This window comes from Dreissena polymorpha, chromosome 4, assembly GCF_020536995.1.
Source record: "Dreissena polymorpha isolate Duluth1 chromosome 4, UMN_Dpol_1.0, whole genome shotgun sequence".
In the NCBI taxonomy this organism is placed as follows: Eukaryota; Metazoa; Mollusca; class Bivalvia; order Myida; family Dreissenidae; genus Dreissena; species Dreissena polymorpha.
Window position 1 is genome coordinate 13,914,410 of NC_068358.1, and position 14,384 is coordinate 13,928,793.

At 35.0% G+C, this 14,384-nt stretch overlaps 1 protein-coding gene across 1 annotated transcript in view; it reads left to right on the forward strand.

Annotated features, from left to right (window-relative positions):
* Positions 1–389: 389 nt before the first annotated feature.
* Positions 390–14,384, forward strand: part of LOC127878239 (protocadherin Fat 1-like) — a 133,670-nt gene continuing 119,675 nt past the window's right edge. Inside the window, exons 1-2 of the mRNA XM_052424759.1 lie at positions 390–578; positions 6,283–9,617. Of these exons, the coding sequence (XP_052280719.1) occupies positions 6,302–9,617 (3,316 nt within the window). The 5' untranslated portion in view covers positions 390–578; positions 6,283–6,301. The remainder of the gene's footprint in view (positions 579–6,282; positions 9,618–14,384) is intronic.

Sequence of the window (14,384 nt, forward strand, 5' to 3'; positions counted from 1 at the left end):
TGCGGGCTACTTTTTTTCCTTTTTTATATTTTATTCTTGATTTTTTACTGGAGCTTTTTAGATCCAATGTTCACATTTATCAATATAAAGCATTTTATGACAAACTTCAAAACATGCCAAAATCTGTGAAAAGGCCCCTTTAATTATGATACTGCCAATAAAACTCGTCGTTGACCGAAAATATTTTATACACAATTAGTGTTTTGTAACCATTGTCACCTGTGTTTACACCTGAGACATAAGCTCCACCCATTGCGGTTATCAATATCTACTTTCGGTTTATTGAATATGTATACAGGAATAAATTCTGAAGAAGTCAATTATTTCTATATGCTTATAAATTTCGTATATTTATTCCGACATAATTGAGGTTTTTAGACTGTACTGATGTTATTCAATGATGTTTATTTGAGAACTACTTTGTGTCGTACTCGGGAGTTATTCGGCTGCGGTGTACACATTGGATATTGGAGACTTCCATTCATGTTTGAGAGTTCGGTGGAAATGGAAGGTTACCGTTATTAGTTCGCGGAAAGTTTAAACAATGAGGAATACTTATGGATGTGCTCTATTGCTTGGTAAGGAGTTGTTATATATTGTGAATATATATTTTGCCAAGTCCATTAATATATTTGTCACCTGTGTCAATTAGTGAGTTCATACGGGTTTCGAAAGAAAGCCATTCATGTAATCTTAATCTAGGTCATATTTGAAAATTTTAATTTCATGCTAGCTAACATTTTCGAGTAATACAGTTAAAATTATGTTTTAGATCTACCTTTATTTTTTTTATAATTCTTACATTTTCACAATAAACTTGTACAGTCTAACAAACACACAACCGCTTTATTTCATAACGTCCATTTCAATCAACATTAACAGACTTATATTCGGCATAAAAGAGGTTCACTTAAACTCTGTCTAAATACCTAAATAAAAATAAAACTGTATGTCAGCATACATTTATTGTATGGGAAAATTTAAGTAATGTTATGTAATTTACTGATTTGGTGGTTTTAATGATCTTAATTACTAACCAGGGGGTGTCATTAAACAAGTGTGTCAATCACACCTGATAGGTGACATTAATTTCATTGACACCTACTTATACAAACCAACTTAAATAATGCACAATAGAGGCAAGCGACAGTATAGACCTTATTTAACTCTTAAATAGCAGTAGCTTTAATTGTAAATACATGTTTGATCAAAAGCCCAATCAAATGGACTTTTTCAGAGAGCCGAGAAATGACAATTTAGAAGACAATTGTCATACATTAAAAAATGTGTATGCAAGATGTTCATACATGCAAAATTACACTTATGACCAAGAACAATGATAGGATAAAATAATTTAATCTTCAATTCACTTTGTTCTGCTTCATTCAGCAGGTCAAAATTCTGCTTTGATGTGTTTGTTTCTAATTGTTTTGTCAACTTATTTTAGTTTCAAAGCATTATAATTATTTATTTACTTGGTTCTTTATTTATTGACTCATTATCAACATACATTTGTTGATATCAATCATACAAAATAATGCAGTTGTCATAGTTTAAAAAAAATTAAAATTAAAAGAAAAACACCATTATTAGTATTAATAACATTTAAAAATGGACATAAATGCCCCGAACATATCTGCTAAATGCTTCCATCACCTTATCATTCATGTAAATTTAGGTAAAATAACATTTTATGTAATTTTCTTTGTGAAGTGATTTCACATGGATAAATGAAGGGCATGCCAAGGTAACTCAGGAGTCCAGCCCATGTGTCTATCATTGTTTGTGGTCTGAAGTACACGTTAAACCTGTGTTTAATGTTCACTGGCATTTATAAATGGGCTTGTTTAATGTCCCTGTCAACAATGACCTTGAAACAATGCTTTGTTTAATGCTAAATATTAATTTAAAATAAGTGCATATAAGTTATAGTTCAAATATAATTTATTTTTCAAGTCAAAACAAAATGCTATATTCTTGCAAGTTACATGATAAGAAATCTGCCATATTTTAAACTTGACAAAGGACATACATAGTTTACATTTTCTTTAGCTGATAACTATGGCAAGCGAAGTGCACATTATTGTCTTAAACCACGGTTTAACAGTTAACTATATAGTTAAGAGACTTTGAACCCGGGTTCAAAGTGCCGTTTGCACATTAATTCCTTAAACCCGGGTTCAAGACTTTGAACCGCGGTTCAAAGTTTCTTAACTCTATAGTTAAGAAACGACCAATGAACTCGTGACATTTGCCTTCTAATTGTGGTTTAAGCTCCGCTGATTGGTTGTCTCTGAATTATAAAGATAAGAGATTTGTATCTATTTGAGACACACTTTGAACCGCGGTTCAAACTCTTGAACTCTGGTTTAAGGAATAAATGTGCAAACGGCTCTTTGAACTCGGGTTTAAAGTCTCTTAACCCTATAATATTCACTGTTAAACAATTAATGTGCATTCCGCGCGTCTTAACCCCAGTTTATGACTTTGAACCGCAGTTTAAGACTTTGAACCGCAGTTTAAGACTTTGAACCGCAGTTCAAAGTCTCTTACCCGTATAGTTAGGAGAGGACCAATAAAGAATTATTGTGCAAACCGCACTTTGAACTCAGTTTCAAAGTTTCTAAACTATATAATTAACTGTTTAATAATAAATGTGCATTCTGCGACTCTCAACCGCTGTTTAAGACTTTGAACCTCAGTTCAAAATCTCTTAACCGTATAGTTAAGAGATGACCAATGAAGTCGCGGCATTTACCTTCTATTTGTGGCTAAGCTCCGCTGATTGGTTGTCTCAGATAACAGATTTGTATCTACTTTAGACACATTTTGAACCGCGGTTCAAAGCACACTTTAAACCGCGGTTCAAAGTCTTGAACCCGGGTTTAAGGAATTAATGTGCAAACGGCACTTTGAACCCGGGTTCAAAGTCTTTTAACTATATAGTTAACTGTTCAACCGAGGTTTAAGACAATAATGTGCACTTCGCTTGCCATAGATAACTCTCATCATCATTCCTCTTTTTGATATGTGTCTGAGGTAAAAAGGGAATGATGCATAATGCAAATGAAGTAAAATGGACATGGTTTGTGCAGTCAGCTGTAATGCGTGCAAGAAATGTAAGTTAAATTAAAATTAAGGTTTTAAAATTGTAATGTGACATTTTGCTTTTTTTTTCTCTGCATATTTTCTATTTTTATGGTATTATGCATCCAAAATCAAAGTATAAGAATAATCAACCACACTTCAACAGGGATTTCAATAGATTTTGAAAACCAGGAGTAAAAGGATCCTATGCTTTAAACTTTCAGCGGTCAAATTACATTTTCAGGGGTCAAAATACTTAAGCACATCATTTTGATATATTGTAAGTTATATCAGTCAGCTTTTTTCCATCTTTAGCAACCCGTGTCTCAAGTGAAAGGCCCTTTCCCCTAAGAGAATTTCTTTTAAATGATGCAATTTTGCCCAAATTTAAGTTACTTAACTTTGGGAAATTTCTTCCCAGTTAGCAGTTTTGTCAATTTTTTTTCCCTCAGATATAAGGTCAGGCTGTATATTTCACATTGTAATTTATATTACAGTCAGTTTTTTTCCTTCTTTAGAACAGGCCTTATAAAGGCCCCTCCCCCAAGTGAAAGGCCCTTTCCCTTAAGAGAATTTCTTGTAAATAATGCAATTTTCCCGAAATTTTAACTTAACTTTGTTAAATTTGTTCCCCGTTATCAGTTTTGTCAATTATGTTTCCCCCAAACGGAAGGTCAGGCTTTTTCACCAAGTCAAGAAGAAAAGCCTGGTCAGTGCATGCAAGCAAAACAGAGACCAAAAATTTCTCTGTTCACTGTATGCCAGAACAACTAGCTTCCATTTCAACACCATACTTAAATAATAATTATCAGTGTTGCACCTAGACATTTATATGCTGCAAAGTTATGCAATCTTTATTTAGCCAGACAGTTTATGGGCAATGGTTATCATCAAACAGTCCCTTCAGACCCCAAAACAAATTATGGGCCATGACGTAAGATTATTGCACAGTGATCTACAGTGACTACAAACAGATAAGATAATGTAATGTGCCCTGCTGCCATCAACTATGTGCTCAATGTTGGTGTTATTGGTTTATTGGATTCAATTATCTTGGGTACTATTTTACAGGTGTCTTATATCTGTTGTTAATAATGTCCAGTGGTTTTGATGTACTGGTGATTTTACAGGCTGTTTGCTGTGTTTAAATGAATTTTGTGAAGATCATAGTGGATTAAATATCAGTTTTTCTTGAAGATTGTTCTATTTTTGTTATAAGAAAAGTACCTCATTTAACCAGCATATTTTAAATATAACACAGAATATTATTATGTCAACATGGCTTAATACTGTTGTTCAATACAGGTCAATACGTTTTTTTTCACAATTAAAAAAGAATCATTAAAATGAGTTGCAACCTGTTCAAAATTATGAAAAAATCAGTGGGAGCTTTTTAAAACTGTGAAATTTTAAGTCGCTAACTTTTTAAAATTGTGAAAATTTGAGTCGCGAACTTTTCACATGTGTTTAAAGAAATGTCCATTCTCTGTGAAGGGAAAAAGCCCTGCAATATTATTGATTTTATTATTTAAAAGGCATGCATTATCATTAAGATGATATGCCCACACACAGCAGTCTGTGTTTTATCAAGATCAAAGTTTGTAAAGATAGAAAATCATGGCAATCATAGATAGTACTTGATAAATGAGTTGCGATCTGAGAAAACTGGGCATAATGCTTGGGCATAAAGTGTGATCCCAGATTAGCCTGTGCAGTTTGCACAGGCTAATCAGGGATGACACTGTTCGCTTTTATGACAATTTTCATTTAAATGAAGTCTCTTCTTAGCAAAAATCCAATTTAGGTGGAAAGTGTCGTCCCTGATTAGACTGTGTGGAATGCACATGCTAATCTGGGACGACACTTTACGCTCTTGCATTATGCCCAGTTTTCTCAGAAAGTGACTCTCATTATGATCATTGATTACTATAATTATCTGCCTCAAGGGAGACATTTTTTTTTGGTGGGGAAGGGGGGTGGTGCAGTTAAATCCATGTAAATTAGAACCAACAACATAAATAATCCTGGGACTGTGGGTCCTGGCTAAAGTACAGAACAATTGCCACAGACATATTTTGTTGCATATCAAAATACCACAAAATAAAACCCACTTTAAAAGACATTTCCTTGCTAAGTGTTTCACAGATAGTATGTGAATGTTCCCTCACTATTGCAAGATAAGAAACTGATATTCCCCATTGTTTCGAGAGTTGCTGTTCATATCTTGTTTTCCCCAGCCACCAGCCTTAAAGAAAATGGAATCAGTTCAACAGTCTGATTGCTAGAAAGCATGGGGATTTGTATTTGCAGGTTTTGAGAAATCACAGACAAGTGCAAAAGGCTTGTGCTCATTTTGTTACTATGATAATGCAAGCCAGCGCCCTCACACTACTTTGGGGGAAGGGGTCCGCAGCCCTTAGGAGGGGGAATTTTAGCGGCGTTTCCCTTTTTGGGGGATTTTTTTACTTACTCTCTCATTATTACATTTGTACATGTTTGCACTATATTCATTGCATTTTTCATAATTTAGTATGTTTGCAAATATTAAATTGAAATAGAATTGAGATATAATAATCCGGAGACACATCTTTCTATTAAAAAAAAAACAACAAACTTTTTTACATTTTTTTTTAATAGAAAGATGTGTCTAGGGGGATTTTTTCCCCCAAAATGGGGAAAAAAAACTTTTCATGTGGGGGGCTGCCGCCGAAATTCGGCGGCAGATTTAATAGATTGAGGGCCCTGCAAGCTTCATTTAATGTAAAGGAGTTGTTGATTATTTGAGGATGTTATTTTTGTTTGATGAAAATTGAATAAGGGCATAATAGAAGGAAATGCACCAATTAGTTACGTTATGAATTTGATCAACATTTTACGGAAGAAGAATTTGTGTGAGAGATAAAAGTGCCTTTTGGTATAAATGTTACATACCAAATTTAATGAACATTCTGTGGTTGTTTAATAAAGCATTTATCCATTCATATGAGATAACAGGGCTACAAGGTCAAATTAATCTTGTATTTTGCTGAAGCAAACATAATACAATGACCAACACATGGTAAAACTTGTTAATTTTCAGTATAAGATCTGCAATTGCAGATTGCAATAGCCTCAACCATCCTTAGGCATTACAAATGACACTGGATAAACATGTTATCATCCCAACAAATTTAATATGTTTGTTTTATATTCCAGGCTATGCACACTTTGAGGCATGAAGTGGGGCACAATGGCTGTGCAGTCAATGTCAAGTGTTACCAAGTGTCTTGTCTGGGTCACTGCATTGTGCCTAGCAACAGTCACCTTGACAACAGAGGGGGCGGGACTTTATGACCTGCGTTTCACACAGAACGTTTACAATGTCTCGGTGCCAGAAAATTCTCACGGGAAAACGTTTGCCATTCCGGCATCAAAAATGGGGATATATATACCTGAGAACTTACCGGTGACTATAACATACCAGCTGCTGGATACAACTGAAGATCTCTTTAAAGTTGAAGACCGATTAGTTGGGGATTTCTCTTTCCTCCTTATACGTACACATTCCGGAAGCTATGGTAGACTTAATCGTGAATTCAAGTCAGAATATCACTTTAAAGTGAAAGCAGTGGCGGAAAGTAATGGAGTTACGTTTGAAACAACCGCAAATGTAATAGTTTATATATCTGATTTAAACGATCTCCAGCCATTATTTGATCAGACTAGCTATGAAGTAACTGTGCCTGAAGACACCCAGCTTCATCAAAGCATTGCCCAGGTGTCCGCATATGACGGAGATCAAGGGATCAATCGAGAAATTTACTACAGCTTTGTAGATAAAACAAACATGTTTGCCATTCACCCAACCAGTGGGGTCGTCACTTTAACAAGGCCACTTAACTATTTCCTTAAAAAGGAATATACTTTACAAATCTTAGCACAGGATCGTGGTCCAATATCAACACAGAGTACTCGCAAAAGGCCCGCAACTCTGTTGGTGCAAGTGAGGCCGGTAAATTATTTCCCCCCAGACATAAACGTTAAAAAACTACCAACTGTGATAGAGCCCAGTCAAGGTGAGGTAGTGCTTGCTATCGTCAAGGTGCAAGATCGTGATATCGGGGAAAATGGGAAGGTTAAAACAGTACAACTGGTACAGAGCCCTGCTAAAGAGCTTATCAGTCTACAGAAAGGGGGCCAGGAAGGCGAATATAGGGTCGTTTTGAGGCCATCGGCGCAGGTTGAGACACCGAATCCTGGTTTCAACCTGACAGTTCAAGCTATCGATAATGGTGCTCCTGCTTTGGACAGAAATGAAACATTTTATATCACTGTTTATGATTCAAATGTCATACCAAAGTTTACAGTGTCAGCTATAAGTGTTCATGTGGAAGAAATAGCACCCATTAACACGCCAATTACATATGTACAAGCAGAGTCAAACCGAAAATTTGACATAAGGTATGAAATTGTTGGCGGGAATACGTTTAATTTATTTAAAGTCAATCACATATCAGGCCTAGTGTCTACCTCAGCGATCTTGGATGCTGAAAAACTGAGAAATGTGCAGTTGAAAATTGTGGTCTATAACGCTGTGCAAAGGAATCTCAGATCCAGTGATACATGTATTGTGAATATAACAATTGTTGACAACAATGATAATTCCCCACAATTTCATATCACAGACAATGTTTCAGAAATTTATATCCAGGAAAATTTACCGATTGGATCAAGTATTTTCAAAATTGGTGTCACAGACCTTGATCAAAATGAAAATGGTAAAATAAGCTTTTCAATAATCAATGCCAAAAATGTTCCATTTGAAATAGAGCCCTTTACAGGCATTATTCGGACATCCAGCATTTTGGATTATGAAACAATGCGTCACTCTTACAAGTTGAATATTCGAATATCAGATTGGGGGCTACCATTTTCACGGGAAAATGAAATGATTTTCACTGTAAATCTCCAGGACACAAACGACAACAAGCCTCAGTTTGAGACAGGTAATTGCACTGGTGTTATTCATAGAAAGACTCCAGTGGGGACAGAAGTGCAGGTAGTTCCTGCAATAGACTTTGACGTCAATGACATTCTGCAGTACCATATTGAAGCTGGAAACGAGAACACTTGTTTTGCCATTAATAACGGGACAGCTCGTTTGACACTAAATTGCCCACTGGGAGTTATCAAAGAGACCAGTCAGCGTTTGCGACTTGTATCCAAAGATGGGCTCCATGACTCTGATCCTGTTGATATTCAGATTGATATCACAGATGATCCTGCTGATCAAAGACTCTCTGGTAAACATGTGAACATTGTCTGCCAGCGCACAGATATTTATCAACGACTTCAGAATCTTGTTGCACTTTCCCACACTAATAATGAACCTACAGATTTTGGTATTGCAAAAACAACGCTACCAGACGCAGTGAACACTGCGCCAAAATTTAACAACTCTGTGCCAAAGAATCTAGATCTCTCAGAAGGAGTAGCAGTAGATTCAATGGTTGCCCGCTTTCAAGCTGTTGATCAAGATGCTGGTTATAATGGCAAATTAGTTTACGTCATACGCAGTGGTGATGTCGAAGGCTATTTTAAGATTGATATGTTCACAGGGACTTTGAAGGTTATGTCCCCATTGGACAGAGAATTTAGAGACGAATATCGCCTGCTTCTGGAAGTGTCTGATCTTGGCTCCCCACTATTGCTTAGCAACATATCAGTTGACATAAAGGTGCTAGATGAAAATGACAATGCCCCGAAATTCAATCAAGACTTGTATACAGTGACAATTTCCGAAAGCATTAATGTGAACTCGACAGTAGCTCAAGTCTCAGCCACTGATAAAGATCTTGGTAAAAATGCAGAAATTGTGTACACTATAGTCTCTAATACAGATCATTTCTCAATCAATCCGTCAAATGGAATTATTAAAGTTAACAAGCCTCTTGATCGTGAAAAGTATCCAGTTTACCAAGTGCTTGTTCGAGCCTCTGACAGAGGGGAGAAGCTGGTGAGTCTCAGCTCCACGGCAACGGTGCTTGTTGAACTGACCGATGTCAACGATGTAGTGCCTGAGTTTACACCAAACTCGTATAGTGTCAGAATACGAGAGGACCACCCTGTAGGATCAGTTGTTACCGTGGTTACAGCAGCTGATACGGACGAGGGAAAATTTGGCGAAGTGTCATACCATCTTGTGTATGGGGAAGATTTCTTTGAGATTGATTCGGAAACTGGAGTGATTAGAATTATCAAAGGCTTGGATTACGAAAGTCACCAAGTGCATAATATCAGTGTAAGGGCGCAAGATGGAGGCATACCGCCCCTAGTGTCTGTGTGTTTTATCAACATCGAAGTCTCGGATGTAAACGAGAATTTCCTAGCTCCTGTGTTTGAATCATTTTTCGCTATTGGATATGTAAGTGAGAATGAACCAATTGGGGTGACTGTGATGTTTGTTAAAGCGTATGACCCCGATGGAGACGGTGTGACATATTCCATCAGAGATGGATCGGGGCTTGGAAGGTTTACAATTGATTCAAACGGTAAGTTGTTCAAATTGAAATCAATTTTTCTCATATCTTACTCTTGTAAGAATATATGCATGTACAGTAAGCGCACTCCTGAGTTTCTTTCTGTAACTTGAAAACTTCAAAATAGGTTCTTAACTGATTGACAACTGAATTCAATACTTTCTGAATTCTGCTGTGCATTAGTTGAGGACGTATTTATTAATGTCATGTTGTTTGATGATCTTTCTTTTTAAACTAAATATTTACAAAAAGTTGTTTTGTTACAATAGAGCTTTTGCAAACAGAAATTAATAATTGTACAGTAATAATTGTTAAAAAATATGTCAAATTATAAAAGCCCTGACAGTTCTGGCTTCAATGCAGATTTGTATAAAATGTTTTGGAAAAGAATTGGTACTTTTGTTGTCAGATCCTTAAATGAAGCTTTCAATTGTGGAAGTTTATCTATTACACAAACACAAGGTATCATCACCTGTATTCCAAAAGGTGATAAATCTAAGCTGTTTATACAGAATTGGTGCCCAATTACTCTTTTAAATACTGTTTATAAAATTGCCTCTGGAGTAATAGCTAACAGTAGCGGATCTGTGGTCTAGTGGTAACACACTGGCTTCACAATCCAGAGATCGCTGATTCGATCCCCCGCTGCACCTAACCTACTAACTCGTCTTTCGCATGAGACGTTAAACCGAGGTGCAGTGTACTAGGTGCTATACACCGGGCACTAAAAGACCCAGGGTCACCTCTGGAACGGGGTGTCTCCTGTATCTTGCACTATCCCCCGTAACCAACTAACACGTCTTTCTGGGGGCGATGGCCATATGGGAGACAATCCCGGTGCACTCGATAAAAAACAAAAACAACAACAATAGCTAACAGATTTAAACTATTCATGGATAAGTTAATTCATAAAGACCAGACTGGTTTCATTAAAGGGAGAATGATACATAGGGGAAAATACAAGGTTAATTTATGACATTATGCATTATACCGAAGAAAATGAGATCCCGAGTTTACTTCTCCTAATAGACTTTGGAAAGGCGTTCGATTCTTTGTCATGGTCTTTCGTACAAAATAAGCTATCTCTTTTTAATTTTGGTCCAGACATAAAGCGTTGGTTCCATGTTCTATATAAAGACTCTAAATCAGCTGTTTCTCAGTGCGGCTACTTATCTAACTTTTTCCCTATTGAAAGGGGCTGCAGACAAGGAGATCCTCTCTCATGTTATATTTTCATCCTCTGCGCTGAAGTTTTGTCACTTGTATTGAGAGATAACAAAAATATAAAAGGTATAACAATACATGGAATTGAACATAAATTGTCCCAATTTGCGGATGATGCTACAATTTTATTAGACGGTACTGAACAATCATTAAATGAAACTCTTACTGCTATACAGGATTTTTCAAATATATCAGGTCTTAATGTAAATTTTGATAAAACAAATGTTGTATGGATTGGAAAAAAACAAATACAGTTGTTACACCATAAAAACAAAATGGAAACTAAATTGGATGCAACACAGCTTTAAAATGTTAGGAATAAATTTCCATGTTGACCTATCAAAAATGGTTAAAATCAATTATGATGAAAAAATTGTCAAAATGGAAAATATCCTGAAAAACTGGAAAAGAAGAATTTTAACACCAATCGGAAAAATTGTAATGTAAAAACACTTATTCATATCATTGCCTAACCCACATGATACTATTTTAAATTCAATAAAATCTTCTATTATGAACTTTATTTGGGACGGGCATAGTAAAATTAAGTTTTCAACAATAGTAAAGGAATATAATGAAGGAGGATTAAAAAATTAAATGATAAATTTGGATGCTTATATTCCAGCATTGAAACTAACATGGCTTCAAAAAATTCAATCCTTCAAGGGAAATAGGATAGAAATTTCAAAACTATTTTGATACATATAAACTATTTAATTGCAACTATCATTATACTTTAAATATGTCTAACAGAATTTCTAACCCTTTTTGGGTAGATGTTTTAAAAAGCTTCTCACTTTATTGTGGTAAATTAGAAGTAAACACAGAAGATTTCTTGTATTATCCACTTTTTTATAATCAAAATATATTGATAGGAAATAAAAGTTTTTTCTTTAAATCTTGGTTTGAGGCTGGAATTCATTGTATAGGTGATATATTCAAAAATAGGACCTATATCTCTCTTGGTGAAATAAATAGAATGTACAATTTGAACATAAATTTCATTCACTACGCAGGAGTGACAAGAGCAATTGATAAATTTGTGAAAAACTATTGTTTATCTTGCTCTACCCAGCAAATTATTAAACCCATTTTGCCCCCATTATTTCAACTTGTACTGAAAAACGAACCCGGTGCAAAAAGACTGTACACCATTCTAAATAAAAATAATGAACAACCACCAGTTAAAGCAAAATGGTGTACAAAACTCAATACTATTATTAATGAACAAGAAATATCTTTAAAAAAGATATACGGCGTTGATTGTGGTCGATGTTTATGAACGATCAAAAGTTATCTCTATGAGATAAAAAGTAGCGGATGCCTTTTTTCTGCGCAGTTCTTAGCTACATCACAAGCAAATCAATTACGGGGTGTTGCGTCAGATTTTGTGGCTTATTTTGCTTTATGTGATATTATTACTCCGATATCTATATTTACAGAATAGAAAAACACAAGAAACATGAAAATTAACGAGTGCATATAGGTCAGCCGGCAATACTCGGATCTTATTTAATTGCATAATTATAGTATAGTGAATTATTGTGCTCATGCTTAATAAACTGGTCTAAATGGATAAATATTTCTAATTAATTTTATCAAAATTGGTCCTTATCATGCAAATGCTGAAAACATATTAAAAATCGGTGATTGACATACCACAATAATATCGCCGAATATCTTTATTTAGTATCTTTCTGATCAAAACAGACTTCAAGTGCACAAAGTTTACGAGACGGCGTTTATATAAAGATTTCTGCAACTGACCGCAAACTGACCTTGATGCCTTGCGGATTGGAATGCAATGCATTAAAGTTAGGTAACAATTCTGCTGCTGAAACGACGGCTTGTTTACGCCAACTGTACACGACCAAGGCAACAGCTATGCCTAAAATATTGATATATCGACAAAGCGACTAAACGAACAATTTACTCCATCAGACAAAAATAGCATAGATTCCAATTTTTTCCTTCAATGAAAAGATCGCAACCCCTTCTGCGAACTCCGGTGATGAACTGTATATAAACTCTGACTTTCACACACTGGCCGCGAATTGACCCGAAACCTCGCGGGTTGAAATGCAATGCAAGTAAGTACTAAATATGAGAATATAGCCTTTAGTATAAACGCTTTTGCGCTGGTAATTCTCTGAAAATAAAAGGTAAACGCACAAACTGTATTTATGTCGAAAATTGATTGTAAAACTGTTCTATCTATTGAGCCTTTTCATTAGAGATAAAATTGTTTCATGCAGTAAAACATTGTTACAAAGACGCGGATATGTTTCCAATGTTCTGGTGTTATATTCAAATCAGCCAATGGAATAAATGAAGTGTATTCATTCGTACCTAGCCGCGGGAAATTTTATTTGAATATTATTGGACACTTACAAAGGTTAAGTCAGGGTGAAAAGCTGGCTTAATACAGCTTACGCCGAAAAAGAATGGCAATATTTATTTCAGCTACCCTTTTTAATAACTAGTGATGTAAAGGTTCAGTGGTTCCAATATAGGTTAATTCACAGGATATGGGAACAAATAGTCTTTTGACTAAAATTAAAATTACTGTTGATCCATTCTATTCTGCGAGTGTCAGATTTCTAAAGCAATTATTGATGAAATGTTACCAGAACAATCTTTCCCTTTCATTAACATGACCATCTTTCTACTTGGATATTCAAGTAATTCTGCTAAAGCCTTAAATAATGTTATTCTGTTTATTAAGTTATACATGTATAAGTGTAAAATGAATAAAGCTGCATTCCAAGCATAACAGGAGCAAAGATATACACTAAGTATGAGTATGATAACTTGAGAAAAATATCAATTTCACAAAATAAGTTGGACTCCTTTGACTGTGAGTGGGAACAGTTTAATGCTATGTTCTCACAACTTAGAATTTAAGTTTGATGATTGTTGTAGCTTAAAGCACTGTTTACAAATACTATTTAAAGTGTACCGCTATTCAAATAAAATGTAGGACGTATATATTATATACTATAATTATATGCAACTATTATTGCTTCTCTCTGTCTTTCTCGTATGTTATTACAATGTACACATTCTTTTTTGTTTTTTCACACTGAAAGATATTGTTTGTTTTCCTTATTATGTACTTTGTGATATATAATATATGTACCTACTTTTGCTCTCTATGTTTTTTTCATCTGTTAATTATAACAGTGTACACATTCTTGGTTGATCTTTCAAACTGGAAGTTGTTGTTTTTTTCTTTATGTACTTTGTACATGTTTTTCTTTCTTTCCAACACACAACTTCATTTACTAGTAATTGTAAAGTTTTCAAGAGACTTCACTAACTTTTATGTTTTTGTCTGTTGTTGACAACTACTTTACATAACATAAGATACGAGTTATGTTTTGTCTGTTGGTGACTACTACTTAACATAACATAAGATACGAGTTGGTATTGCATGTTCTTTTTGTTGTGTCGTACAGTACTCTCCTTGTAAGACCTGTCAGTAACCTGTACATACTTGTGTTTGAAATCTTTAAACTGGAACACTTGATATAGAATAGCTGTATTTTTACCTCT